Raw genomic sequence first — 26,963 nt, 5'->3', positions numbered from 1 at the left:
CTACTTGCTACACAATTGCAAACTTCTACTATGAATAAGATTTATTATGAGCTGAGGAGAGCTCAGTCAAACAGAGACACCTGAGAAATGTAAGACAGGATATTAATGGAACATTTAAATTATCCATGCACTCGGCAGGAAGTGCAATTAGAAAGCAATGAAGAATAATTTTCTGATGCATCTAAATGTACCAACAAAAGAATAATCTACCTTTGAGCTGCACCCGTGCCAAAGGTAGAGAAATGAAGATAAAGGAGGGCTCCGTAACACACCCATACTTTTAAAACAAAAGAACAGTGAGCTTGTTTCCAACATAATTTATTGCACAGCTCAATAAATGTCAGCGTGTGGGAAGGACCCCTGTAAAGAGGAGGCCACAGCGATTAAGTGAAAATGGATAGAGAGAAAGTGAAGGAAAAGAACTGCCAGTCACAGATACGGAAAAAGAGGTCAAGGATTTTTATTGATAAAGACTTGTACCCCCAGGTCTTGAGTAGAAGTGGCTGCTGGGGAGGCGAAGAGGGGGATGAGAGGGTAACTGCGCCTTCATCCCTTGGCTGGGTTGTTTTCCACTTTTCAGCTAGAAGGCCCTGGAGGACTTGCCCCTAGACATCCCTTCCAGTTCCTACCTGAGGGGACATACCTATCTGGAAGTGGACAAGGAAGAAGATTCTCACTAATCCCTGCCCTGGAAAATGGCAAATTCTGTGACCTGGTTTTACTTGACTAGGGACTGAATCCCTAATTGTCTTTAATCTTTAATCTTCTCCTCCTTTGGGCCACTCTTTGGGGGCAACAATTGCTGTACTTCTGGGAAATTTACAGAGAAGCCCAACATGGTTGAGGGGATGATGGCAGTATTGATAGTGATGACAATAATTCTGACCTTAATTACCTACCAATTGATACATGTGTCCCACGAATCGTTAGTGAGCTCCCTGTAATGCCTGAGCTATGGCCTGAATAGGCAGATGGAGGTTTCTGACCCTCTGCCTGGGTCTCAGCACAGGACTCAGCAGAGAATGCTGCACCTGGTGGAGAAGGCAGGTGCAGCAGAGCTTGTGAGGCCACAGAGCACCCACCAGGGTGACAGTCACGGCCAGACCTTCACACTGTCCCTAGAAAGCAAGTGGCTGGCTCTCTCTGAAGCAGTGACATGTCCAAGGTGTCAGCCAACTCTCCAGGGCCTCTTTTCGGGGGAGCATTTTGGCATTAACCAACACCTTCTATCATGCAGGATAAACAAAGCATTATAAAGGGAGCCAGTCAGGTTTCTGTATTCCAAATGTATGCTCCCGTAGCCAATTAGAACACTGGAGTCGTTTCTGCCTCTGAGTGTTTTTGCACAGTCAACGTTATGCACTTTTCAAAAATTCTCTCATCACATTCATTCCATTTAAAGATATCTTAAATACCCATTAAAATGCAACTTAAATGATCACCCCCAAACAGTCTTGAGATTGCTAGCCGCTTTCAGAAATTATTATCCAAGGAAACACCACAGATTTTCCTGTGAGGGTCAGATCAATGCTCAAGGGGTGGTTTCCAGGCTCGCCTCTGCACCTTGCTGGACACCAAAGATTTTTCTAGTATAAACCTATCACTGGAAGATAGAAGGCTTGTGTGATGCAAATTTAACATGAATGTTGTAAGCCCAGACTCTGGAGCCAGACTAACTTCAAATTCTGACTCTGGTATTTAACTGTAGCTGTGGTTCTATAAGGAAGCCCTTCACTTCTCTGTGCCTCAGTGTCTCTAGCTGTAAAATGTGGGTGATCATAGAACTACCTCACAGAAGGAGGTGTAAGTGAATCTCTGTATTAATATTAATTAGCACAATGCCCAGCACATCGTTAAGTGCTGGGCATGGTCTTAATTTCTTTGGATTCTCATCATCATTATTATTACGTTAAAAATCCACTACAAGGTAGGCACAAGATATGTGATGAACAATGTTAGCACAATCTTGGGTCTTTAAAAATCAAATCAATTGGAATGTTACAGCTTGTGTGTTAGGAAGGAAACCCCTGGGGTGCCCTGATAAGGACTGAGTTAAGGGCTGTGTGGCAAGGGCCTGTCAGAGAAGCCTCTCCAGGGTAATATCATTTTCAAACTCAGCCCAGAGGCTAAGAGTGAGGGGACCAAGCATCTGTTATTCCTATGAACACAAGAAATATCACATTTGTTCATTGAATTTGATTATTATGGACCTTTTCAGTTGCTCTCCTCCCATGAAAACCCTGCAGGTATAAAGGATTTATCCCTATTTTATATTATTTGCTGTTGAGACTCAAAGAAGTTAAGTGACTTGCTTAAAAACACACAGCTTATACATGTTAGAGCCTTCACTGCAAAATGGTTGTGATCGTAGCATACTCGGACTCAGAGGCTCACTGTGAGCTTTTCAGCTGTGCTCTGCTGGCTGTTTTTCCCACCCTGTTGCCACAGGGACAAGGAGCTAGTTGGACTTGAACCATGTTTCTCAGTAAATGCTGATGGGATATACTTTCTCTATAAAATAGCCAAAATATAGGGAGGGATCTCCTTAGATGGGGTAGCCAGCTCTGGGAAGAGAGAAGATGGACATTTTCAGGCCCCTCCTTTGCTTGGTCAGACTGGCACTGATGGATGAGCTCCGGGGACGACAGCATGCCTGCTGCAGTCTTAATTTCAGGATGTGGAAGCCAGATTGACAGACAGGCCCAATCCGGCCCCTGACCCCACTGACCAAGGCCAGAGTCATCAGGGTTTCTTGCTGCAGTACTCCTGTGCTCGTCTCTGAAGGCACTCGGCTGCTGTGGCTAGCAGTAGTCAGGGGCTCCAGTGTCCCGTCTGTGCCATGGAGGGGGCAGGAGGAGGTTCTCTGATAGCTTTTCCACATCCAGCACGGGCTCGGTCACGCTGGCTGAGAAGAGGCCGCTCCTCTGACCTCTCTTCATGCTGCGCGTGGGAGCTGGACCTGACTCCTTCATTTTTGGTTATTGATCATTGTGATCATCTTTCAGATACACCTGGAAATTCATCCACTGATGGGGCCCAAGTGCTTTCATTCTGCTCTGTGGTCATTTCACTTGGTCTTGGGGAGGAGGGAGGTAAACAGATGTGCTCCATCCACTGCCTGAACTAGAAGCCATGGCTTCCAGAGTCTGCAGGTGGGGCCAAGGGAGTCGGCTTCAGGAGGAGGCACTTTTCCGGAGGCTCCCACCCTCTGTGCTTGGGAAAAGGAAGGAAAGCTCCCACAGCCCCTGGGAAGTTTTCTCGAGAAGTGGAAGTTCAAGGTTCGCTCACTGGAGGCTTCGTGGTTGGAATACGGTTTCCCTGGAAAGGTCTTAGTATCAGTCCATTGTGACAAAACACTACACACTGGGTGGTTTAAGCAACAGAAATTAATATTCTCAGGATTCTAGAGGCTGGAAGTTCAAGATTAAGAGGGCTTTGGGGTTGTTGGCTCTGGTGACAATTCTTGTGTTGTGTGCAGCCACCTTCTCCCTGGGTCTCCTATGATCCCTTCGTTGTGTGCATGTGGAGACAGAGAGAGAGAGAGACCTAGTGTTCCATTACAACAACAACCTCCTCCTCCTCCTCCTCCTCCTCCTTCTTCATTGTAGATGGACACAATACCTTTAATTTATTTATTTATCTATTTTTATATGGTGCTGAGGATCAAACCCAATGCCTCACACGAGCAAGGCAAGCACTGTACCACTGAGCTACAACCCTGCCCTGTTTCCTCTAAGAACACCAATGTCAGAGGATTAGGGCCCCACTACTATGACCTCATTTGACTTCATATTAGTGCTTTTAAGACCCTATCTCCAAATACAATCATGTTGGGGACTAGAGCGTCCAGTGCACACAGTTCAATCCATAAAGTCTTCCATTCTCAAAATCTCAGCCTTTTCACCAATTTCTCTTCATAAGAAGCTTCTATTAAAGTCTTGAAATAGTAACCCGCACCTTGCAGTGTGTGAAGCAATGAAGCACCCAGTATTGGGGTGTGCAAGAAGCACTTCTGGCTGCTGTTATTGGGCTTCATTTCTCAAAAAGATACTTTATGACCAGGTGGTGCATGGGAGACAGGATAACTGCAATTTAAGGCTAGCCTCAGCAACTTAGCGAGACCCTCAGCAACTTAGTGAGACCCTGTCTCAAGATAAAATATAAAAAGGGCTTGGGACATGACTCAGTAGTAAAGGACCCCTGGGTTCAATCCCCAGTACAGGAAAAAAATACACACACACACACACACACACACACACACATAGTCATCTTTTTTCTTTCAACACAAACTTTCCTTATCAGCACAAGGTTTAGTGTCCTTGACACCTTATACAATGTGGCCGAGGACTTCCTGCCACAGGTCAGGGGAGACTCAAAGGCACTAGGTCTTTGGAGAGGGGAGGAAAAGGGCTTTGCCTCCATCTTGCCCAGCCATAGTCCAATTCAAGATGATCAGGGTAGATTTAGATAGATTGCAAGATAGGTTAGATAGATAGATGGAGATATACAGCTCTTACATAATTTAACAAAGCTGGGATAGTCCAACACTTTCAATAGGCATTATTTATTCAAATTAAAAATGGGTTCCTGGCCCATTGTGTAAAGATCTTTGGATGCACTGGCCCAGTGGTGGAAAGATCTACATTTAGAGTTAAGTAATTCACAGGCCAAAAAAATAATAGACAACTACTCTAAAAGCGACATTCATTGGTCAGGGTTGGTTGGCCAGAGATAAGCAGCCTACATCTAGGTGTATACAGCCCTGAGACAGAGCAAGAGCCCTCTTCCTGGTGTTCAGGGATGTTTTGGAGATTTTAGAAATCTCAGTCCTTTCGTTCCTTCTCCCTTTTTCTTCTCTCTTCCCTCTCTTTATTATCCGAAATGCCACACTTTTCCCTTTCTCCCTGATGTCCGTTATCAATAGCTTCTCCCCCACAGCTTTCCTTCGTTCCTGTGTACACCGGGACTCCTCCGTGTCTACACAACGTGGCCAATTCTGTTTCCAACATGAAAGGTTTTCACTGTGTGCGTGGGTTGAAGACTTCATGAGTGTCTGCTGAATTCATGTATATGAAATAACACCTAATAATACATATTTAATAGCCCAACGTAAAATCTCTTATCCAACACTTCCTTGGAAAATTTTGCATTCATACTTGTTAATGATAATATTTTCTCATCTAGAATAATAAGCTCAAAATCCTATCTCTAGCATTTTACAAATAATCAGTGTCTGACTGAATCATGAAATAAGACCCAGCTAGGAAAGGAGGCAGATGAGGGTGAAGGAGGGTCTCACAAAGTGACCTATTGGTAAAGCCATAGGCCAAATTAATGATCCATTCATTGATTGTTCTGACAAAACCAGCAGACTCTTTCTGAATCGTTTATACCAAATCTCCTAATATTTCTTGTGTATCAACACACACACTAAATATGAGGGGAACATCTCTTTGGTTAGATTTCTATCTTCTTCCCCACCCTCGCCCACCTGTGGCTTAATTTACTTTGTAAACTTTAGCCTTAGAACCCAGCCCCTTTCTTGTACCTTTGCAAAATGTTGGAGAACATTGTCCAACTCTTTTTTCCTGCTTTCCACCCTTTTTGTGTCTTGTCTGTTGGGTAATGGGTGTGCTCTGAATTCTAAAAAACTCATCCTTGAAGACTCCCTTCACTTGATAATTCAGGTTAAGAGACAGGGAGAAGGAGAAAGAAAAAGAGTATTGAGTCTCTCGGCAACCCATGAGTAATAGGGGTGAATTCCTCAGAGAAAAAGAGGGGATCGATGAGGGCCGGCCTCTAATAGCTAGAAAGCATCTCATTTGTTTCCCTAAAGACTTTGACATCTGCCAAAACATCTGACTCCAAAAGCCACCCTAGAGAGTTGGCCGGATTTGGAGAGAAGTGGTGGCTGGGAGGGAGTTATAAGATGCAGGGCACGTCTTCCCTGACAGGCCATTCTGCATGTCTGCCTTCCCCCTCCAGCTTCCAGCTGGAGGGGTGACATGTCTGAGCATTTCTGACACCCCTTGCTCATCCGAGCCATGTGGTCAGGAGCAGATGATCAGAACCTACGAAAGTGATTGGAGAGTGATCTGTCACGGGACTGGGTGGGCAGGCTGGGCACTGACGTACATATGGAGAATCTGGAGGAACAGTTCTACTTGAAGCCAGTATAAATGTGGAATCCCGCTCTTTACTTTGTCTCTGGTGGACACCATTATATACAGATATTCAATACATACTAGCTGGACAGGCTAAATTGTAGCCTCTCTTCAGTAAATGCTCCAGTTGTTTGGAGTAAAAATGGTTTAGATTAGCATCCGGGCACTCTGACAAAGGTCCGGAGGAAGTCAAGGACTTGCCAGCACCATTAGCATTTTTTTCTTCTTTTTCCAACAGCACTCAAATTTGTTTGCTCAAAACAGAAAGAGATGAAAAACTCCTAAGCATCCAGTACTTCTTAAAAGTGGGAGCGGTAGAAACATGTTTTACTTCTTTGGCAAACACACCAGTTTAAAGGACGCTGTGTTGTGACGGATTACTGAGCAATTAATGCCTAATTGATCATTTTGCTAGATGCTTCTGTGAAAGCAATTTTTCTGGGGACTGGGTGTCCACACCTTACGGCAAAACAAACCTCTCCCAAAATTCCTACAGGATCCCCACATCCAGGAGCACAGAGACCAAAGAAAACCTTTTTTTTTTTCCTTTAAATCTCTAAGAGTTACATTGAAAGAATTATCCTGGCAGGAAAGATTCCAACATTGCAAATCCTACTGGGGATTTCATACTTTCCTCATTTGTAAGCAAAATCCATTTTCCATGAGATATTTTTAGTGTGAGTATCCCCTGCTGTCCTATTCTCTTTCAGTGTACCATTAGATCTTGAGGCCATTCCAGATGGGTCACATGATTTCTGAGCATCCCTCTTTGGTTCCCTCCTAAGTGACTAGTCTTGCAGAAGTCAGGGAATACTAGACTCTTAACTGTCAAAGACCTCAAAGTCCTTCCCCAAGGCTTGAATTCTTATTGATAGGATGTTAAAATGCTTCACAGCTGCCTTTTCTAAGAGGCCAGCCTGGCGGATCACTCCGAGTGACCTCAGTAATAGAGATATTTTCAGCCCTGCAAGCCGCCTATGTAAATATAAAAATGTATTAGGCTGCAGAACTGCACGTGTGGGAACAGAACAACTGTGCTATTGAAAGGAAATCACAGTGACACTGGTGTCTCCCACGTGGGCTTAGTTAACCCGTGCATACTTTCTATAAATCATCTTGATTCAGTGTACTCTACATTCCAGATGAGCCGACTTCATTTCTAAAACTTATGAACTATGAAAAGTCAAACTCCAATCACTTAATGAGGTGTCCAGCAAAATTTCCTCCAGGAAGTGTTTGCATTAAAAACAAAAAATCCTTTCAATTCTTTATATGATGCTTATCTGCCTTGGGGCAGAGGGGAGGGATGTCAGGATGAAGCAGGATTTTCAGTTGTTTTGTTTGAAGGAGTGATTTATTATTTGCATGTCTGGGTGGGAAAGACACATCTGTGCAAACCTCTGAGACAGGAATCGAAGAGCGTCGTTGCAATGAACATAAAACCTGCTCTCAAAATGAATTGAGAAATACACTCTGGGCAACAAGCTCCGATATTCTTGAGTGTGCTCAGTTTCCGTGGATCAAATCTTTCCCATCTCTGCATCCAAGCTATTTGGCCGTGATCAGATGATCAGAGCTGGAGGAAGTGATTGGAGGGTGAGCTGGCTGCAGCTGAAGTGTAGGCTGTTTGCAGGGACAAGGAGCCACTGTTTTTGAAACATAGCATCAACATAGAACTTATTCTGTAGGCTCCAGGATGCAGCGATGGGCTGCACTGCCAGCATTGTTCTGCTTCAAGCTTTTCGCTCTGTGGTCCAGAGGAGCTGTCCACACATTTGTAGACGACGCCAGGAGGAAACATCCCACGAAACTGTGCCTCTGGAAAGTGACGATGAAATGAGTAGACCCAGAACCCTCATCATAATGGTATGGTATCCCCGCAAAGCAGAATCAGTTGATTGAACTATTATTATGGACACATTGCAATTTAAGATCTTGGGGTTTTTGTTTTGTTTTGTATTTTGTGGGTTTTTTTTTTTTTTTTTTGGAGGTGGTGTTCAGCTTTAGACCAAGATAACCATATCCTAGAGTTTGCTACTTTGCTGTATTGATTAGGGGAATTTGTCCCAGAACTATATCTACCATTCAAAAAGCTGATTTCTTTCTCTTAAATCTGTCATAAACATGTGAAGTTTGTAAGTCTATTAGAAATTCTTTCCTGCCTAACATTTTATCTGTTAACTTTTTTTGCAGGAAAAAAAAATATGAGTTGAGTTTGGTTTAATTAAGTGGATTTTATTTTTGTAACTCTTAATTTGAAAGAAGAGCCCAGAATAGATTTTCAGTACCATAGAACCAATCAAGTTTTGTAGATGCAGGTAGTTAGATCTCTAACTTCAGGAGAGCTGGGGCTTTTATTTCTGATTCTACAGTGGAGATGCCTTTTCAAAATGCTTAACTGAGGCATAAAATTAGAGTGAAGTCTTGAGAGCTTTGTGGAATGTGTGGTGTTTTAATTAGAAAGCTGTTTCTTGCTACTTGTCAAATTACATTTTTGCCTATGCTTTAATTGTAGCAGACATGTCGCTCCTGATGGTGCATCTGCTGGGTCAGCAGGAATGGAGTAGAGGATAGAGCCCTTCCTTACTTTAGGTTTAGGGAGAGATCTGCTTAGTCACTGAAATCCTGTTAGGACATAGGTGGTGTGCTTAAGTTTGCAAAGTTGGAAAGGTGTTGACATCCAGGTGATTTCAGCATAATCAAATTTTCTCTCTTAGATTTCAATGTTCCAACATCAAGGATGTAGTAAATAACAAATGAAAAAAATACCTGTTACACTAACGGTGTTTAAATGACACTCATTTTGCTTGGACTCTGCCTCTGTTACCAAACTGAAACACTTTATGTCAATTCCTGTCAGCAAATCAATATTGATTTTCCAAAAGCACTGTTGCTTTAGAATTTGGGGCTATGATTATCTCGAAGCAAAAACACTAAGTAGAAATGATGCCATACTCATTACTCCTTTAAGTTTTCATAAGTTCAATTTTTAAAAGATGTGAAATAGTTTTAAGGTCAAAGAGAACTTGTCTTATAAGGGTAACTTGTTAGTAACATTCACATTGTATAGCTATGTGAACGGCTCATGTGGACATGCTCATTTATTATAGCCATCATTTTTTTCTAATTTTACTAGTTAGGCTGTAGAACTTTATAGCTAGAAATATGCAAAAGATATAATTCAATATAACTCAGAATCTTTTAATGACTTAATAGTTTTTCAAGGAACCTTCTGATTTATACAATTCATTGACATTAATTGGAGTGATGAAGAGTTTTCTATAGATAATGATAATGTCCTATATATTTCAAAAAAGGTAGAAGAGAGGATTTTTTAATATCCCCACTACAAAGGAATGATAAGTGTTTGAGAGAAACATGCTTACCTTGATTTGAACATTATGCCACATGTACATATATCGAAACTTCACAGGGAAGCACGTAAGTGTGTACAATTTTTATGTGTCAATTAGAGAGTTTAAATTCGTTTAAAGGAATGTGCAGAAATTCTTCTTTTCCCTGAAAGCAGACATTCAGAAAGGTTGAATATCTTCTTAACATCACATACCCAGTTCCAGCACCCCACATCACACTTGGAGCAAAGATTCCCAGAGCCAGTCTACTCTCCACTCTGTTCACGTCTCAAAGGAAATAAGGTTAAACAGATAAACTGGCTTTTACAAGAAAATCCTGGGCACGGGGAGTAAAATGGGCTCATCAGAGACATTGTGCCTCTTGAACTGTTCCTCCGGGTTGCTCATTATCTTCTCCCTGCAGCCTTCACCTTCCAACTTGGTCCTGTTGCCATATGGTTTGGTTTTGGTTTGGGTTTCTCGCCTTCCCATTTCCCATGAGTCACCACGTTCTGTGTATTGATTGTTTTGTAAGGTCACAGGCTCTGGAGCCAGAGCATCTAGGTTGGAATCCTAGCTTCGCCACGCGTCTCCTGTGTGACCTTGGGGGTGCTGTTTTAACACCTCTGGGCTCTTTTCCACACTGTACAATGGGTAGAGTAGTCCCAGCAAGCCTGAGCTTTTGTGTGGCTGTAATAAACATGGGCTGAGAGCTAAGAACAGTGCCTAGATACGCTCACAAGGGGTTCGGTACAGTGGCAAGCCACATCCCAACTGAAGGAAGGACATTTGAGAAAAGACCAAGGAGGAGAGAGGGTAAACCATGCCACTTCCCCTGGGGGAAATGTCGGAGCAGAAGGCCAACCCAGGTGATGAAGACCCTAAGATGAACAGAAGCTGGGATGGCTGACCAGTGCGAGGCCTGTCAGGTGACCAAGGAGGGGGCAGGAGAAGGAGAGGTCAGGGAGGTGATAGGAGACAGACCATGCCAGGGTGTAGTCACAGAGTGTGGGCTTTTCCCAAGAGTGGAAAAGGAAGCCACTGGAGGAAGCAGGTACAGAAGATAGAGCATGGAGCCAGCACGTCAGGGTTTGAGTCCTCGCTCTGCCACTCCTAAGCTGTGTGCTCTTGGCAAATGACTTGTCCCTCTTGGCCTTCACTTCTTCATTGATAAAACATAGCAAGTGAAAGAACCTACCAGGTAGAGTTATTGTCGAAACTCAGGAGTTAATATTTAGGAGAGTGGCTAGTGGACATCATGCTCTGTGAACTATGTGCTCATGAATTCATAGGGCCCTGAGCAGGGAAGTCCCAGGACCTGTGACTATAAAAGGTCAAAAGTTGAAGCAGGGAGACCATTGGTAAGGAAGCTATTGCAATGCTGCAGCGTTCTTTTACGGTTTTTCTTAAGGTTGTGGGAAGTGGTTGGATCTTGACTGTATTTCAGAGGTAGAACCAATAGATTTGCTTAGAAGTTGAGTATGGTATGAGAACAGGGAAGGGGTCAGGTTGACTGTGCTGATTTGTACTGAATGTCTGGAGGACCAGTCTGTCCTTCAGATAGGGAAGAGCACAGGAAAGGGAGCTTTGGAGAGAAAATATAAGTTCATTGCCAGGATGTTGGGTTTGAAATGCCTGTTAGGTCTATACATGGAGATGTCAAGGAGGGAGTCGCATACGTGAGTCTGGAGTTTCAAGAAAATGTTTAAGGAAGAGTAAAACCTGGCACAGTGTAAATGCCAATAAATGTTTAATGAATGAATAAATAATGTCCCTCTTCTGATCTCCTGTAATGTTTACTGTGTGTAAGTCTTTTTGACAGTAAATCGTATAGTCTTTCTAACATATCTTCAGCTATGCAACTTCACTTTAAATTGCGTATGTATCTTACTATTCATATTTTTTTCTCATCTCGTTGGTAGATGGGCAAAAGGCTTTTTTGCCCCCCGTGGTGGGTAGCTTTTCACAGATGGACATTGAATTGGTAGACGTGTTGGTAATTTGACCTTTAAAGCATGAAAATCCCAGTTAATAAATCTGTTCTCTTAACTCTTTACCAGGAGCAGGTTAAACAGAGAAAGCTGTCAAGGTAAACACAAAGGTGTGGATGTGGGTGCCCTGCATAAGGTTCGAGGTCTTGGCCCCCAGATCCTTAGCATGGAAGGTTGGCCTCATGAGTCTTATTTCTGTCGTCCAGGTTCTGAATCTTTATTCAGAGATGGGCTTTGGGCTGCCGTGGTTGTAGTAGTTCACCTGGGAGTCCAAAGTGGAGAGACTTGTTACACATCAAAATTAACTATGCTAATTCTTTATACATCTCAGCATCTGAGAGCATTGCAGTGGCCTATGGAAATGCAGTCAATATGAACTGGGAAAAATGAAGAGTTCCTCTGAATTGTTCATTTACCTCTCATACAAGTTTTTTTTTCCTCCCTGATGAGAGAATTAACAGAAATATTTTTACAAATTATTTGTCTTACTCCCTTTATATCACGTGTTGTGAAAGTTCTCAGACAGACATTGTCTAACTTATGGAGCTCTACTTTCTGGTTAATGCCCAATGCTTTCTTATATCATTTATTCATCACAGCTCCAGAAGTTGGCTTTTAAAAAAATCTTTCTCCTCCTCCCACAATAAAAAGAGTACTTATCTGCTGGTACTTTGGAGTGGGGAGCAAGAGGAGAATGCAAAGCAATTGCCAGGCAGGGTATTTGGCTCACTCTGGCTATATAAACCATTCCCACACAACAGATTCACAATTCAAAAGTGAACTTGGTTGTTGTTGTTTGTTTGTTTGTTTGTTTTTAATCCATGAGCATTTTGAGGCATCTCTGAAATAGTAGAAACCAGAAGATTTAAATTCCGGAACGTCAAGGATGTAGTATATAGTGCAAGCCAGACATGATTTCGTCTTTAATGTGAGTCAGGGACAGAGGGAAATAATAATAGCCTAAATGTGTGGTGAGTCCAGGAGGTGAAATTGCTGTAATCAAAGATGTGCACTTTTATTATAGACCTTCCAGAACCAGGGACTTTGGGTTATGCCCCAAGACCTGCATGACAAGTCCTCCTTTGGTGCTCTAGAATTTGCTGGGTCTAGTGCTTTAAAAACTATGCCAGGTACAGGCCAACTTGTACCTGTAGCCCTACAGCCCATAAATAAGAATGGTTTTCACAATTTTCAAATGACATAAAACAAAACCAATAAATTAAGTATAAAGAGGAGAGGAAGGAGGAGGAGGAGGAAGAAGATGAAGAGGAGAAAGAGTAGGGGAAAAGATATAGAGACCATCCATGTGTGGCCCACCCAGCCTAAAACATTCACAGTCTGACCACTAACGGAGACGTTTGCCAGCCCCTGTCTGGTGAACAGCATGACCTCAACCACAGAGGAATCTCCTGTTTTTAACTGTGCACTCTACAGTGTGTTTTTGTTATTGTCCCTAAATAGAGCCAACAGAACTTGGACTTTTCTCCTGGGCGCTTGCTGTTTACATAAGACTCTGAGAGCTGTTGTTGAAGAATGAATTCTAGATTTGGAGTCAGAAGACCTAGGGTCAGAGTTTCAAGTCTCGCACTTAGTAAAAGCCCAGATAGCCTGGGTATACTAGTTCATTGCTCCAAATTTGCTAAATGGGAATGGTTATCTGTTCTGTCTGTTGGAAGCACAAGAATGTTTACTTTCATACAATCACACCCCAAATGATTCTTATCCAGCCATAAAGTCTTCTAAGGAAGGCTAACGTACAGTTCCACTGCAGTCCACTGTGCCAAAGAGAATTCATACCCATTGGGAAACGCACTCAGCAGCATACAGGGTCCATTCACTGCGGATTTTACTGAAGTTGTTCCACATTTACCCTAAAAGGGTGGAACAGAGAGTATGGCCAAACACCAGGGACCAGTGAGGACATCAGCAAGCTTCTACTTGAGTTACTTATTTTATCTTCCATTTATTTACATATGTATTTTTTCATTTTTGATATAATCCTACATAAAAGTGAAATGCATTGTGATATATTGACATACACAGCATAATTTGGTTGGTTTTATCACTTTTATTTTTTTTAAGTAGAGATCTTTTCTTCTGGCTCGAACACATTGAAAACTTGGGATAAGAAAGGAAGATAAATGAAGGAAATAATTTTTATAAAATAATAATAATAATTATTATTATTATTATTATTATTATTCCACATATTTGGAACATATATTTGCTTACATATGTGTCCAGGGAATAAAATTGGGACCAGACATGGATACACTATGGGAACTACTTCAAGAAAATAAAACAATCTCTCTTTTTACTGCTCTAGTAAATATTTCAATCTAATGAAACTTTAGCAAAGGAATTTTTAGCATGCTTTTTCCTGATTTTGTCTTTTTGAATGGGCATATGAGGAAGAAATACTTCTAAGCTCTCTAGGTCCTGAGTTAATGTTCTAATTTCATTTTAGTGAGAATGGATCCAGAATATACTAACATAAGTTTCCTCAGGGAAAAAAAAATGCCCTTATAATGGAGAGTGATTTAAATGGTCGGCTACAGACAAGTGAAACAGGGAGTTTAAAAGCCCAGAGAATCTTTGGCAGTTATTTTTTCGTGTGAACTCAATTTCAGCTGAATCCCAAAGCCACAGAAAATGCACAGATGAATTAAGTGTCTTCTCCATGGGTGGAAGAATTAATTGAATGTGATTGAAAGCTTAGTAATTAGCAACGCACATCTTTGAGGCAAAGGCTTACAAAACTCAAATAACTTCTGGTGTGATTTCATTCAAATAATATTGCATATTTATAGTTCTCCAAATTACACCATATTATTTGGAGATAATAATGAACAAGGAAAAATGCTCAATTTTAAAACCAACATAATGATCATGCAAAACCAGAAAATCAGGTGTGTGTGTGCTATAGAGTGATATACAGAAACTTAAACCAAAAACAATGCACCATACCTATATGTAGATATGGATATAAAATAATATATGTCAAAAATAGAGAACATTATATCTTAGTGGATATAAGTGTTCAGGGGCAGCCATAGTGTAAATATTAAAAAGATGCTATTACCATGTAGAAGTATTTAGTTTTATGGCTAAGAAATGTATAAATGCTAGTCACTGGTGATGAGATGCCCTTTATTTTAAAAATATAATCAAATATAGAAAAAAATCTGATATTTTTGATTTTGTTTATTTCTTTTCATTGTAGATGAGTGATTTTTAGACTTATTTATAAACAGACTTTTATATAATAACTTCTTGGGAAAACTGAACAATATGATTAAAGATAAGGTGCATCTTCTGACAAGTCAGATGTGAGTGCAGCATTTCCATAAGGCAACAACAAGTTTTCTTCTGAGAAGTCATTTTATTTTTTTCAGATTTTATTTTTATGGAAATGAATTGCTTGTGGCTAAAGCATCTGAAATGTATGCTGTCCTTTGGCCCATGTTATTGATTGGTTCCCAGCTTGTGGCACTATTGAAAGGTGGTAGGGCTGGGCGAGGTGGTGCATGCCTATAATCCCAGCAGTTTTGGAGGCTGAGGCAGGAGGTTTGCAAGTTCAAAACCAGCCTCAGCAACAGTGAAGCACTAAGCAACTCAGTGAGACCCTGTCTCTAAATAAAATGCAAAATAGGGCTGGGGTTGTGGCTCAGTGGTCAAGTACCCCTGAGTACTACCCCAGTACTACCCCTCACCCAGCCCCAAACAAAAGAAAGGTGGTAGGACCTAGTGAGAGAAAGTAAAATAATTTAGATCTGCCCTTGGAGAAGATACTGGAATACTTCCTGTTTCCTTGTTTTGCTTTCTGTCTGTTGTGAGGTAAGCAGCTTGCACTCTCACCATGATGTACTATGCCACCAGAGGCCCAAAAGCTATGAGACAAACAACCATGGACTGAATACTCCTAAACCGTGAACTAAAATTAAGGTTTTCTTCTTCTATGTTGATTATCTCAGCTATTTTATCACAGTCACAGAAAGCTGACTAACCCAGTTCATTTCTCAAAGTCTACTTTATTCTCCTGGAATTTGTTTTCTTTTTTTAAGATCATATACAACAAATTCAATGTGCATCTGGTGAATTTGACACAGATTGTCTAAACATGAGAAATTCAGTAGACAACCGAGAGAGGTACACAGGCACACAGAGCAATATACAGTGGGTGGCTTGCTTCAAGAAGTGTCCATTTTGATGGCTAAGCTAGAACTCAAACAAATGTCAAATTGTAATCATGACAAGGACTTTGGTAGTGAGAATTGTATTCTACAAAGGCTGCATCCTTTGAGCATCCAGCCTCATCAAAACAGTCAGAGAGGGGATCCCCTCAAAAGCGGCAATGGAACTGAGACCTGGAAAACAAATAGATGCTGAGAAGAAAACTGTGCACTGAGAATCCACATGATAAAATGCCTTTTGCCTTTCTTGCTTTCCACTGTGTTACTAAGGGTTGAGGACTGGAGTCAATGAGTTTAAATCCCTTGCTAAAGCACCTGCTGTCTGTTTGGTCCCTGGGTCAGTTATTTAGATTCTCTGCCCTGGTTTCCCTATCCCTGTCTACTAAATGGGAATGAGGCAGGTGCCTACCTGTGTTAGGTTCCTATCACTGCTGTGGTAACTTACCACAAAGTCGTTTTAAACAACACGTGTATTATCTTACAGTTAAAGCAGCACCCATGCATTATCTGACTTTTCTGGAGCAGAAAACTGAAACAAATCCCATTGTGCTAAACTGGCAGAGCTGCCTTCTTCCTAGGGGCTCTAGGGAAGAAGCTCTTGCCTGGTATTTTCCAGCTTCTGGAGGCTGTCCACATTCCTTGGTTTGTGGCCCTCTGGGATCTCACAGACCCTAAGCCAGCAGCATGGAGTCTCCTGATGACTCTCCTGCCTGCCTGCCTTTTTCACTCATCAGGACCCTTGTGATCACACTGAGCCCACCTGGTTCATCCCGGCTCTCTCCCTGTCCAGCTCAGGAGCCTTCATTCCGCCCCAGCCTTAATGCTACCTTGCCACATAAATAGTATTTTCACAGGTTCTGGGGATCAGGATGTGCACATCTTTAGGGGACTGCTATTTGCCTATATGCTATCTCATGGGGTTATTTTAGAGATTCAGTGGGTGAATGCCAGTAAAAGACCTGTAACGATGCCTGGTATTTAGGAAGAACTTGCTAAGCTTTAGCTGCTTTGACTATTTGTATGAAACCAAGAAAAGTTCACAAATTCAAAGAGTTATTTTAGGAAAATAATTGAACTGCTGAAAGGAAGCATAATTTGTGCTTCACATAATATGAAGCAATGGAAATTCAAGGTTAGCTTATTTATCAAAGTACTGTGAGACTGAATGAATAGATTATTCATGCAGTTTATTTAGAGAAGAGAAAAGATGGTTTCTCTTCTGTGTTATCTGCCAATGGCCAGTCTTCTGAAATCTAACTTGTTAATTTCTAATAGTTTTTTTGTTTTTAGAGAGAGAATTTTTCAATATTTATTTTTTAGTTTTCAGTGGACACAGCATCTTTATTTTATTTGTCTGTGATGCTGAGGATCGAACCCAGCACCCCGTGCATGACAGGCAAGCGTGCCACCGCTTAAGCCACATCCCCAGCCCTAGTTTTTCTTTTATTAAGGGAATATTGCATTCTTCCTGTTTTCCTGTTTTCCAAATCATGTGAAACTTAGAAATTGTAAGGAACCAAAGAAAGACTACACAAAACCATAAAGGAAGTGTTTAACCCTTAAAACTACAGCAATAATTAAGAAAAGTAGAAAAATTATGAGATAGAATTTTAAATTCCATATGTAGAACTGAAATTACTAATTCAGAGATAGAGAATAGACTGTATCTTACTTGAAATTTTAAACTGATTTCACTGCCATCTAATGTGAGTCATTTTTTTATCACCAGCTTATAACCATTAAGAAACAAAATTACACAATCTCGATTTCCCTACAAATAAGTATTCAATAAAAGATTCAACGGATGAATGGAAGTACATCATTCCTAAAGGCATAAAGTAAGAATCTGTGAGATGGAAAGAATGTAGATTGACTTGGCAAACCATTGGCATGCCTGCCTGCCATGGTCCAGGGTATAATCAGTGGTCTCCTTTACTTTCATACACTTTAGGAGAATCAATTGAGTGATCCACAGACTATCTTAAAATTCAGTTTGTGAGATGGAGAAAGTAAAGGTGGAAATGAGGCCTCAAACCCATAGCTCTGTGGTGAGCATTCCCAGCTGTTTGCAGTCATTCTATATTGTTGCCACAACCACCGCTGGAAGAAATTGATATTTTCATTCCCTAAAACATTGATGAAGAAATTAAAGCATATAAAGTGGATCTGACCAACTGGAATGTGAGTAAACCACATATTTAATTTTAAACTTTCTAGGAGCCATAATTTAAAAAGTGAAAATGATATGGATGAAATTAATTTTAATAGTATATTTCATTTAGCCCTATATGTTTAAAGTATTATTCTTTGGGCATTAACTAATATAAAAAGTATGAGGATATTTCACGTTCTTTTTCATATACCAAGCTTTTAAAATACAGTGTATATTCAGACTTGTAAATTTCAATTTGGATGCTAAATTTTTATCACAAATATTTGTTTTAGTTTTAGATTTCATAAGATTTTACTACTGAAAGAGTAAATTCACATATCTATGATTTTTTTTTCCAGAACTAGTTAAGTATTTTCCCAGTAACTGAAAAAAATTATCAGCTCTTAATATTAAATAAAAAGTAGCAAAAAATGAAATGTTAATTTTAGTTTCTTCATTGCACCCACCACATTTCAAGCCCTCACCGCTGTATTTCACGCTCATGCTGCTGTGCTGCACGGTGAAGGCAGAGCAGTCGCTGACCACCCCAGACTCGCGCATCCGGTAGGGACGTGAGTCGCCATCGGAACCCACAGCCATTGCTGCTAACCACTGTGCTACACTGCCTCTCTCCACACCACCCAGCGGTGTACCCCGTGCCCTGAGTGTACCCTCAATTGCCTTCCTGCGGAGGTATCTTTCTTTGATTAGAACAAAACTAGACACAACAACAACCAAAAATGGGTCATTTAACTTCTTTCAATTATGTAGGGAGACACTTAAGATGTCTATTAATGGAAGGGTCTCTCTCTCTCTCTCTCTCTCTCTCTCTCTCTCTCTCTCTCTCTCTCTCTCTTTAACCTCCTGTCCCTGGACAGTTCTTCTACAGTGGATAAGTGGCATCTTTATCAAGTCGGCAAGTGAGCCAAAATAAAATAAGAAAAAGGAAAGAAGGAAGGAAGGAGAGAAGAGAAAAGAAAAGAAGGAGGGGAAACCAGGGTTACTCAGACTAGAGACAGACAGCAACTACCTCTGTGCATCCCTTGGCCAGCAACCTGCAGCCTTCCCTGCAGCCCACCAGCCCACCTCCTCTGGGCGTGCCCCTCCCCCCCTTGCTGCAGTGCAGCCAGGCCCACCCACCTGCCCCTTCTCTCCCACAGCACTGCCATTGCCACACTCCCTCCTGTCACTCTGCCCCCCTGTTTTTCCTCCCTCAGGTCTGACCCCACCCACCTTTCCCACCGCACCTTCCTGCTGTGTCTAGGATTTCTTACAATGACATTCTTCGGCTCAGTGTCCAATATTGCAAGGTATTTAATGTTTTCCTTAAAAAATTAAAGCTTTTCAATAACAAAATGTTAGAAATTTGAGATTTATAGACTGCAGTTTCCTCCTTGGAAGGTGAAGCCCAGGGCCAAAGAGGTAAGTTCATATATCTGTAGCCTTCGTAACATCTGATGGCAGAACAAGGATATTTGCTCCTTTCTCAAAGAGACCCACATTCTGTATAATGGCTTGTGATTCCCTTCTCTTTATTCCAGGGACAATGGGCTACAAAGTCTTTGTACAATTTTACCTGAAACTACCTAGATATTAGCAGCAAAATGTAGTAGCAATGATAATTTCAGTAGCATAATGAATCCTATCCAATTTCTGACTGTTTTGAGGAATGCATTTGGGAATAAATGCCAATTCTATCATTCCATAAATAAGGGACTCCTGCTCCTAACTAATCCCTTGAGTTTTCTTTAAGGATTAAATACAAAGATAACGAGTTCAAGTTAATCTGCAGAGTGTACCAATGAGAAAAGCAGATGCATCAGATATACAGAAAGAAACTGAGGAGATCCCATGGGTCTCAGCTGACAAAGAGAAAAAAAAGAGAGAGAGAAATCACTTTGCAATCTCTTCATATTAAATGGCTTACATAATTCTGTTTGGGGAGCAGACTTGTATCTTTGTGATCTCACAAAGCTCTGAATTCCACAGTGCTGCAACAGAGACAGAATGGTATGATGATAAAACCTGGCTTTTACTGTCTGAGAAATATGGAACTTTGAGATAATTCCCTCAGTTCTCTGAACATCACTGTCCTGGTCTGTGGCATGGTGGTTATTCCTCACAATACTGTCGATGATCTGTATGGACAAGGAGGAAAATCACGTACCACAGAGGCCAGATCACTGAGGGACTGTGCTTTCTTTTCAACTGTAAAATGAGAAATGCCTGCTGTCCTCCTATACTATGGAAATTAAGATAATGATTCCTGTATGTAGAAACATACTCTGGTCTTTTGCATTAGTTCTAAGGAGACATTCTGGTGGGCACAACTATTCCCCACTGACAAGGAAACTAGAACACTGAGTAGGAGACTCATCAAGCAATGAGTTATTCAAAAAGGGGACCCGGTACCATATTTCCCACATGAAGGCCATTAGAAGAAATTAGTGGGCCAAAAAGCAGAGACAGAGATGAGGGATAAGGAGAGATGCAGATAAGGGAGGCAGCTCAGTGAGCAGAGAGAGTGAAACCAAAGTGCCTGTGGTTGCTAAAGGGCATGGCCCAAGGCTGGCTTTCAACCCAGCCTGCTTTTGTACCACCCTAAAGCAGTGTGGCACTTCAATCTGCATCCATCATCAGTGACAGTCACTATTTCCTAGATGTCTGTTCTTTCACGTTAGTTGCCCTATCTTGCCCATTTTGTTCATGCTGTTGAACAAAGAAGGATGATAGGCTTTGAGGTAAAGACTGCATGCATCCATTTCTTTCTCTTGGCCCTGAAAGCTGGGTGAAGCATGACAAATCTGTATTTAACAGCTGGAGTGGTATCCGATCTTCAGGGGCTGATGTGATGGGTATTGGAGACTATCGTCCTGCCCTACAGATATGAACCAGTGGGCACCCTGGAATGCGGATTTACAAAGTGGGGGGATAACAAATATACACTATTATAACAAAGAAATTATGACGTGTTAATATGCATTCTGCTGTCACATATAACTAATTAGAACAAATTTTTTAAAAAGAAAGAAATTATGGACCAAATACACTTTATTCCAAGACAGTAAGACCCTTTGGAATCACCCACTGTCATCTTCAGATGCTTTTCTAACCTGTCCTTAGGGAAAAGGTATTTTGGTACACACGTGTTTAAGGTCATTAAAGATCATCAGGACTTCAGATGACTTCCTTAAAGACAGAAACTGAAAGAAGAAACAGGGTTATGGTGTGATGTTATCAGAATAAGTTCAAAAGTGTAAGAAGAAATCTGTTACTGCCATTTGAAAGGACGGCTGCTGCTTCGCACCACTGAATTTTCTGGAACCCCCTGGGCAAAAGCAGAGAGCCCAGTGTCAAAGTGACCACCAAGCACTTCAAGTAAAGAAATCACAGCTGAACAGCTTTGCCTGGGGTCCACTAAGGATGTTGTGCTCTGCTGCAGCCCTGATTGATACCTGGGTTTGGCAAGATGTATTTGGAGTTTGTACATAATCACGGTCCTCATTTAACATTGTTTTGTTTTCCCACTAGTTATCTGACTCCCCATTCAAAAGTTTAGGTTTGAGTGTCTCAATTAAAAATTCACCTAGTGATTTCCATTTAGATGTGTTCCCCAAATATTTATTAATAACTGCAGTTGCTAATACATAAAAACCAACAAAAAAGCCTCTCAGATTTTTAGGTTTTTAAAATATTTTTAAATTATAAGAGAAAAATATACTATATGAAAATACTGCATATCAATGTAAAGTGAAAACACTGGAGGCATTTTCTTCTATCCTCTTACATATAGACCTGCCTTCCACTCAGGTCCATGGAAATAACCATTATTAGCACCTACATGTATAGTTTTGCTTTTTTTTTTTTACAAAAGAGACTAACGTGACAACTTGGCATGCAGCCCACCAAGAGGAGGCCTTTTGAATCCCACATTAAATATGATCGTGGTGCATTGATTTGAACATAGAGCCATGTTGAGGTTTAACTTCTGACTGTAATTTGGTAAGGAGGCCTATTATAATCACTGATATGCATTCCATCATAGTCACCAAGTAGAGTGGCAACTTCAGATATCCAATTGTAAAATAATACTTGTGGAATGTCTTATCCAATGCCAACCCATGGAGCAAAATTTTTACTTCCCATGAAGATCACAAAACCATCTGAAGACATACTTCTTAACCCTGGATAAGATTAGTGGATAGGCTGAACTTTATCCATTTAGTTTTGATGTTCTGGGCCCAGTGGACTCTTAGTTGTTTTAGCACCAAGAATATTTTAGAACAAAGGAGTTTTCAAAGACTTATACTGTTTCTGCCTCCTTTGTCACTGATATGGTTAACTGGGAGCCTCTGTATTTTTTACCTGAATATCTGCTTCAGGATGAGCTATTTAACTTTATAACCATGAGCTAGCTGGCACAGAAGGGTTACCCAGGTTTGTTCACAGCTTCAATAAAATATAATTGGCCATAAACCCCGTAAGTGGTAAAGTCTAGTCCAAAGAAAATTGCTGTGTGGCCCATTATACTCTCTGCCTCACTTAGCATTTTCTCCATTTTTAAAAGGTGAGTCATTCCTCACTGTCCCAGGCATGCTGAATGATGAATCCTCAGACTTAGACTGTGTGATCAGCTTTACAGTGCTCCTATCAGAAGCACTAGTCTTCCTGACTTCCTGAAAGAGGAAGTAAAAACTTAGGATTTCAAGAAAACTGAAGTACTGCAAAATCTCTCTTTTGTTGTCTTGAGATTTGCATTCAGGAGTTTATAATTACATTAAAGTAGAAATTCAGACTTATATAAATCTTAACTCTCCCTAAAATATTTGGTGGTATTTATGTTATAGATTCAAAACAGTGTGTATTATCAAGTAAGGCTCTTTCTACAGTAAGAATAAGAAAAATATTGAGGGCCATGTCTGGGGGGCAGGGCACCATCTGTCTGGACTTCTTTAGTTGCTCACATAATTATTTAGCACCAGAAAGATCCAGACCCTCTCAGAAATGACCTTCAGGACAATTTGGAGGGAAAGAGACCTGAGAGTGGGTGATGTTTAGGCCAAGCACTTGAAAATCTTTGCCAAATATCTGAAGGCGTCAGAGAGTCTGTTGTCATTTTTATGGGGCAAAGTTAATCAATTAGTTCAATTCTGCCATAGATAGTAAGTAATTATTTTCACTGGAAGCCACCAAGGTATGATTAATAATGCATCCCAGTTTCCAAAAGTAGCATTTCACTTGGCACTAAAACATGGCTCTTTGAAAAGGACTTTTTGTATATAAGACACATAGTTAAAGTAAAATATATTTTCCTAAAAGTAATCTTGTGAGACAAAAACTATAGAATTTTATATGATACTTTCTGGTTCTTACTATATAAATGAATACGATTCAAGTTCCTGCTTTAAGCATGTCCAAATAAATTCTTAAGAAACAGTGTTTGGGGGTTTAGATTTAAATGTGTTATATATAAAAGTTTTAGGGAAGTCGGTTTAAGTCCTTAATAATTATGAAGCATCTGCTATATTCAAGTGCAGAAACTAAGCTCTCTGAAGTGAAGAAAGAAAATTAAGCAATTAGCTCTGTATCTAAGAAAATATCAGAGCAAAGGGGCATTTGTCCTGTAGTAAGTGAATAAAATCTAAAGAGAAATCTGGTAACTTCCAGAAGAGAAAGATAAAGGAAACACCAGGAAGTTTTAATAGAGGACAAAGAAGACAGGAATCCATCCATCTAAGAAGACAGATGAGGACAGAAAGGCCAGTGGCAGACAGCCTTGTGCATAAACATCAACCTCATTGTGGAAGGGTGCAGAAGAGAGCCTGACATTAAGCATCTAGTCAGCAACATTGTGTCCTATAGGCCAGTTCTACCCACTCTGACTCAGCCTGAAATGGTCCACCTTTAGGATTATCACCAAGCCTCCTTGAGGTTTGCATCTATTCTGAAGTTAAAGCACTTGCCAGTGAATAAGCCATTTATTCCATATACTTAAAAGATTGAATTATTGTGTTTTAGGGGGAAAAAGTGTATGATCAGATGAGAAATGTAATTGTTTTCTAAAATCAATCCTAACAAAGACTAGCATTTTGCAGGCAATTCAAAAATTGCTTTAATAAGCGTCCTTGCCTCCTATGCAAAGTTTTTCTTTTATCTGATGCAGGGATGTTACCTAGACCATCAGGGAGATGTATTTTGGCTGTGGACATTCATGCCTGACAGCCTGGCAGGCAGCAGTCGTCCTGTGTCTCCACCCTTAACCATTCTGAATTGTTCTTTCCTAGTCCTGGGTTCTTAGAATATGAGTGCTTCTCCTCGAACTTCCAAAAGTACAGTGGCTGAAGGGAAAGAGAAATAGAAAGGGAAGGGGAGTCATGGTTTTGGAGGGCATGATGCCAAAAGGGAAAATTTAAACTTTAACTTATTGACCATATTCAAGGCGAGTAATAACCTTTTCTTAGAAACTTTTAAAGACCATGACTTAGGGCTATGACAAAGTCATGATTTTATTCCTGGCCCCGTGGTTCTTGTACTTTCAAAAGCCCTCAATAAAAAGCCATTGAATAGGACATGTATTCCATACACTTAAAAACTTGAATGATTGGGTGTGGGAGGAAAGTGTGCATTATCCAATGCAGATGTAATTGCTTTCTAAAATCAGTGGATGACTTCAGCTGCTGTGGCATGAAAAGCCTCTGTGGACTCAGTGGCATAGCAGAGAAAACAGCAATGCTGACTTGGTTGGAAGCTTGCTGGGTAAACCCTTTAATAAATAGTCACCTCTGACATTAATAGGAGAAATGCCAGTACTCCTGCATAGCTGCTAGACTCTGTGACACATGGCAGAATCCTCTCTTGACCATCTTTAAAAATAAAAGAAGTGTGAGTCTGGTGGTATCTGTTGCAAAGAGGTTTATTTTTGAAGATCAGAACATTTTAAAGAATCATTTTCATTTAAGTAATGAATAAAACATTGAATTTTGACTGGTCATAGCAGTTTGTCTTTCTTAAAGAGTTTTTCTTATTCACACTAAATTCTATGGCACATTTTTATTACACCTTCCTAAACACGTATCATCTTCTTAATGTCACCAAGGAAACTCACACAAGACGCTTCACTTGTTCTAACTCTCTGCATCTTGTATTTTGGTCCTCCTTTCAAACATAAAAAATTTAAATAGATATATTGAAAATGTAATATACAGAAAAAAAAAAACAACCCTCTTTTTACAAAGGTGAATTTCAGACCACACTGAAAAAGCATGATGGTGTAAGGCCAAACAGTTTTCCAAGACGTGTCTAGTCAGATTCCACACCCACCCCACACACATCCCAAGGGCCTCCTGCCCTTCCTGAACCTTCTCTGTCCTGTTTTGCTTTGCTCGTCAATGGATGTGAATATTCCACGGTGTCCCCACAACTGTTTACATATGGAGTCAGGCTTCCCAGGCATTTCAAACACATAGTATTTGGGGAAAGGAGAGAGATGCCTTATAGAACCAAATAATTCTTTCCCAAATCGAACCATGTAGAGTGACCCGTGTTTCCTCCCTGAAGGCCAGCCTTATTGCCATTATACCAAGAGGGTTGAATTCAAGCTTGGACATGTGGTAATGGTTCATTGTTAATGGTATACAAAATAATTTAAGAAAAATGTGTTTGAACCTGCTCATTCAGAAATGCATTATAACTTTGGCTTTCCCCTTTCTGACCCCTCATATTGTAGTCTTTCTGGATTTAAGAAAACTTGGGGGCAATTCCAATTGTCATTGACATTCTTTATGTGTTTCCTGATTATCTACATTTTTCATGCATTTTTTTGTCTTGCAAGGTGTACACTATGGTTTACAGCCCAGCTATTGGAACCATAAAGCCAAACTACAAAACACTGAATATATAAGTCTTGGAATCTGTTATGAGCTTTATATAAACATATTAGGTGTCCCTGCAGAAGTTCATGTGTGAGATGATGCAAGAAGGTTTAGAGGTGACAAGTTTGGGGTTGTGAGAGCCTTAACCCAATCAGTGAAGTAATTCCTCTGATGGAGATTAACTGAGTTATAACTGAAGGCAAGTAGGGTTTGGCTGGAGAAGTTGGTCATTTTGTGGGGAGCATGCCTTTGGGGTATAATTTTTATCTGGCGAGTGGAGTTTCTCTGTACTTCCTGATCATATCCTGAGCTACTTTCCTCCACCACACTCTTCCCCCATATGTCCTACCTTACCTTGAGCCCCCAGGGATAGAGCCAACTGTCTGTGGACTGAGACCTCTGAAACCTTGAGCCTCATAAACTTTTACTCGTCTAAAATTGTTCTTGTTGAATCTTTTGGTTGCAGCAGCAAAAAAACTAAGACAGCATGGTATCTGTATTATACCCCTAGGACAACTGAAAGTTGTGTGGTTTAGTGTTGAAAACAAATTGAACAGAAGGACACTTGACTAGAGACTGACTGTTCAGGTGCTTTAAGGGGTGACACACTGACCTCAGCCATCCTAGCATGGAAACCATGATGTGGACATGGTGGACTAGCAGAGAAAATGGCATTCGTGAGTTGATTGGAAGCTTCTCGGGTAAACCCATCACTCAGTAATCTCCTCAGGTGTTAGGAGGAGAAAGACCAATAAAACTATACAGTTGCTAGACTCTGAAGTATGGCAGAATCCTCTCTTGACCGTCTTTCAAAGTCTAAGAAAAATGCAACCATAGCATATCTGCAAATAGCCCATAAAGTCATTAAATAATTTGGAAGACTTTTGTAGTCTTTCATCACGATTCACATCTTGTAACCAATACGAGGACTCTATATGAAACAAAGAATAGTATCACCTTAACTTTCCAAAGGAAAATGCAGAGAAGTGAAAACATTTAATGAGACTTTGTGGCCTCACTGTCATTAAGCTTATATGGTGTTTGAGCTAAGTGTCTTTGAGATTATTTATACATTGTTGTTATATTTTATTGAATGACAAAAATAACCAAATACTAAGTTCCTTATCCTAATGCATGTTGTTCCTAAAAATGCATGTGAGAAGCATTTTAAATTGATAGAATATTAGTATCTTGAGCAACATTTTATGTTAAACTCTACCTTTCTTTTATTCTTAGAAT

General features: G+C 40.6%; 1 protein-coding gene across 7 annotated transcripts in view; it reads left to right on the top strand.

The window, feature by feature from the left end:
- Positions 1–26,963, top strand: part of Dock10 (dedicator of cytokinesis 10) — a 234,253-nt gene that overhangs the window by 43,729 nt on the left and 163,561 nt on the right. For 2 of the 7 annotated variants that reach the window (XM_046439588.2, XM_058577516.1), the window contains exon 1: positions 7,608–8,030. The exons of 3 other annotated variants lie outside the window; for them this stretch is intronic. In XM_046439588.2, the coding sequence (XP_046295544.2) occupies positions 7,869–8,030 (162 nt within the window). In that variant the 5' untranslated portion in view covers positions 7,608–7,868. Of the gene's footprint in view, positions 1–7,607; positions 8,031–26,963 lie in introns of those variants that run through there. 2 more of the 7 variants (XM_058577512.1, XM_046439592.2) reach the window with 2 other exon arrangements.

Source organism: Marmota monax, unplaced genomic scaffold (genome assembly GCF_021218885.2).
Source record: "Marmota monax isolate L192 unplaced genomic scaffold, Marmota_monax_Labrador192_F-V1.1 WCK01_AAM20220418_F8-fsc00041, whole genome shotgun sequence".
Classification (NCBI taxonomy): domain Eukaryota; kingdom Metazoa; phylum Chordata; class Mammalia; order Rodentia; family Sciuridae; genus Marmota; species Marmota monax.
This window is presented reverse-complemented; position numbering and strand designations above follow the sequence as displayed.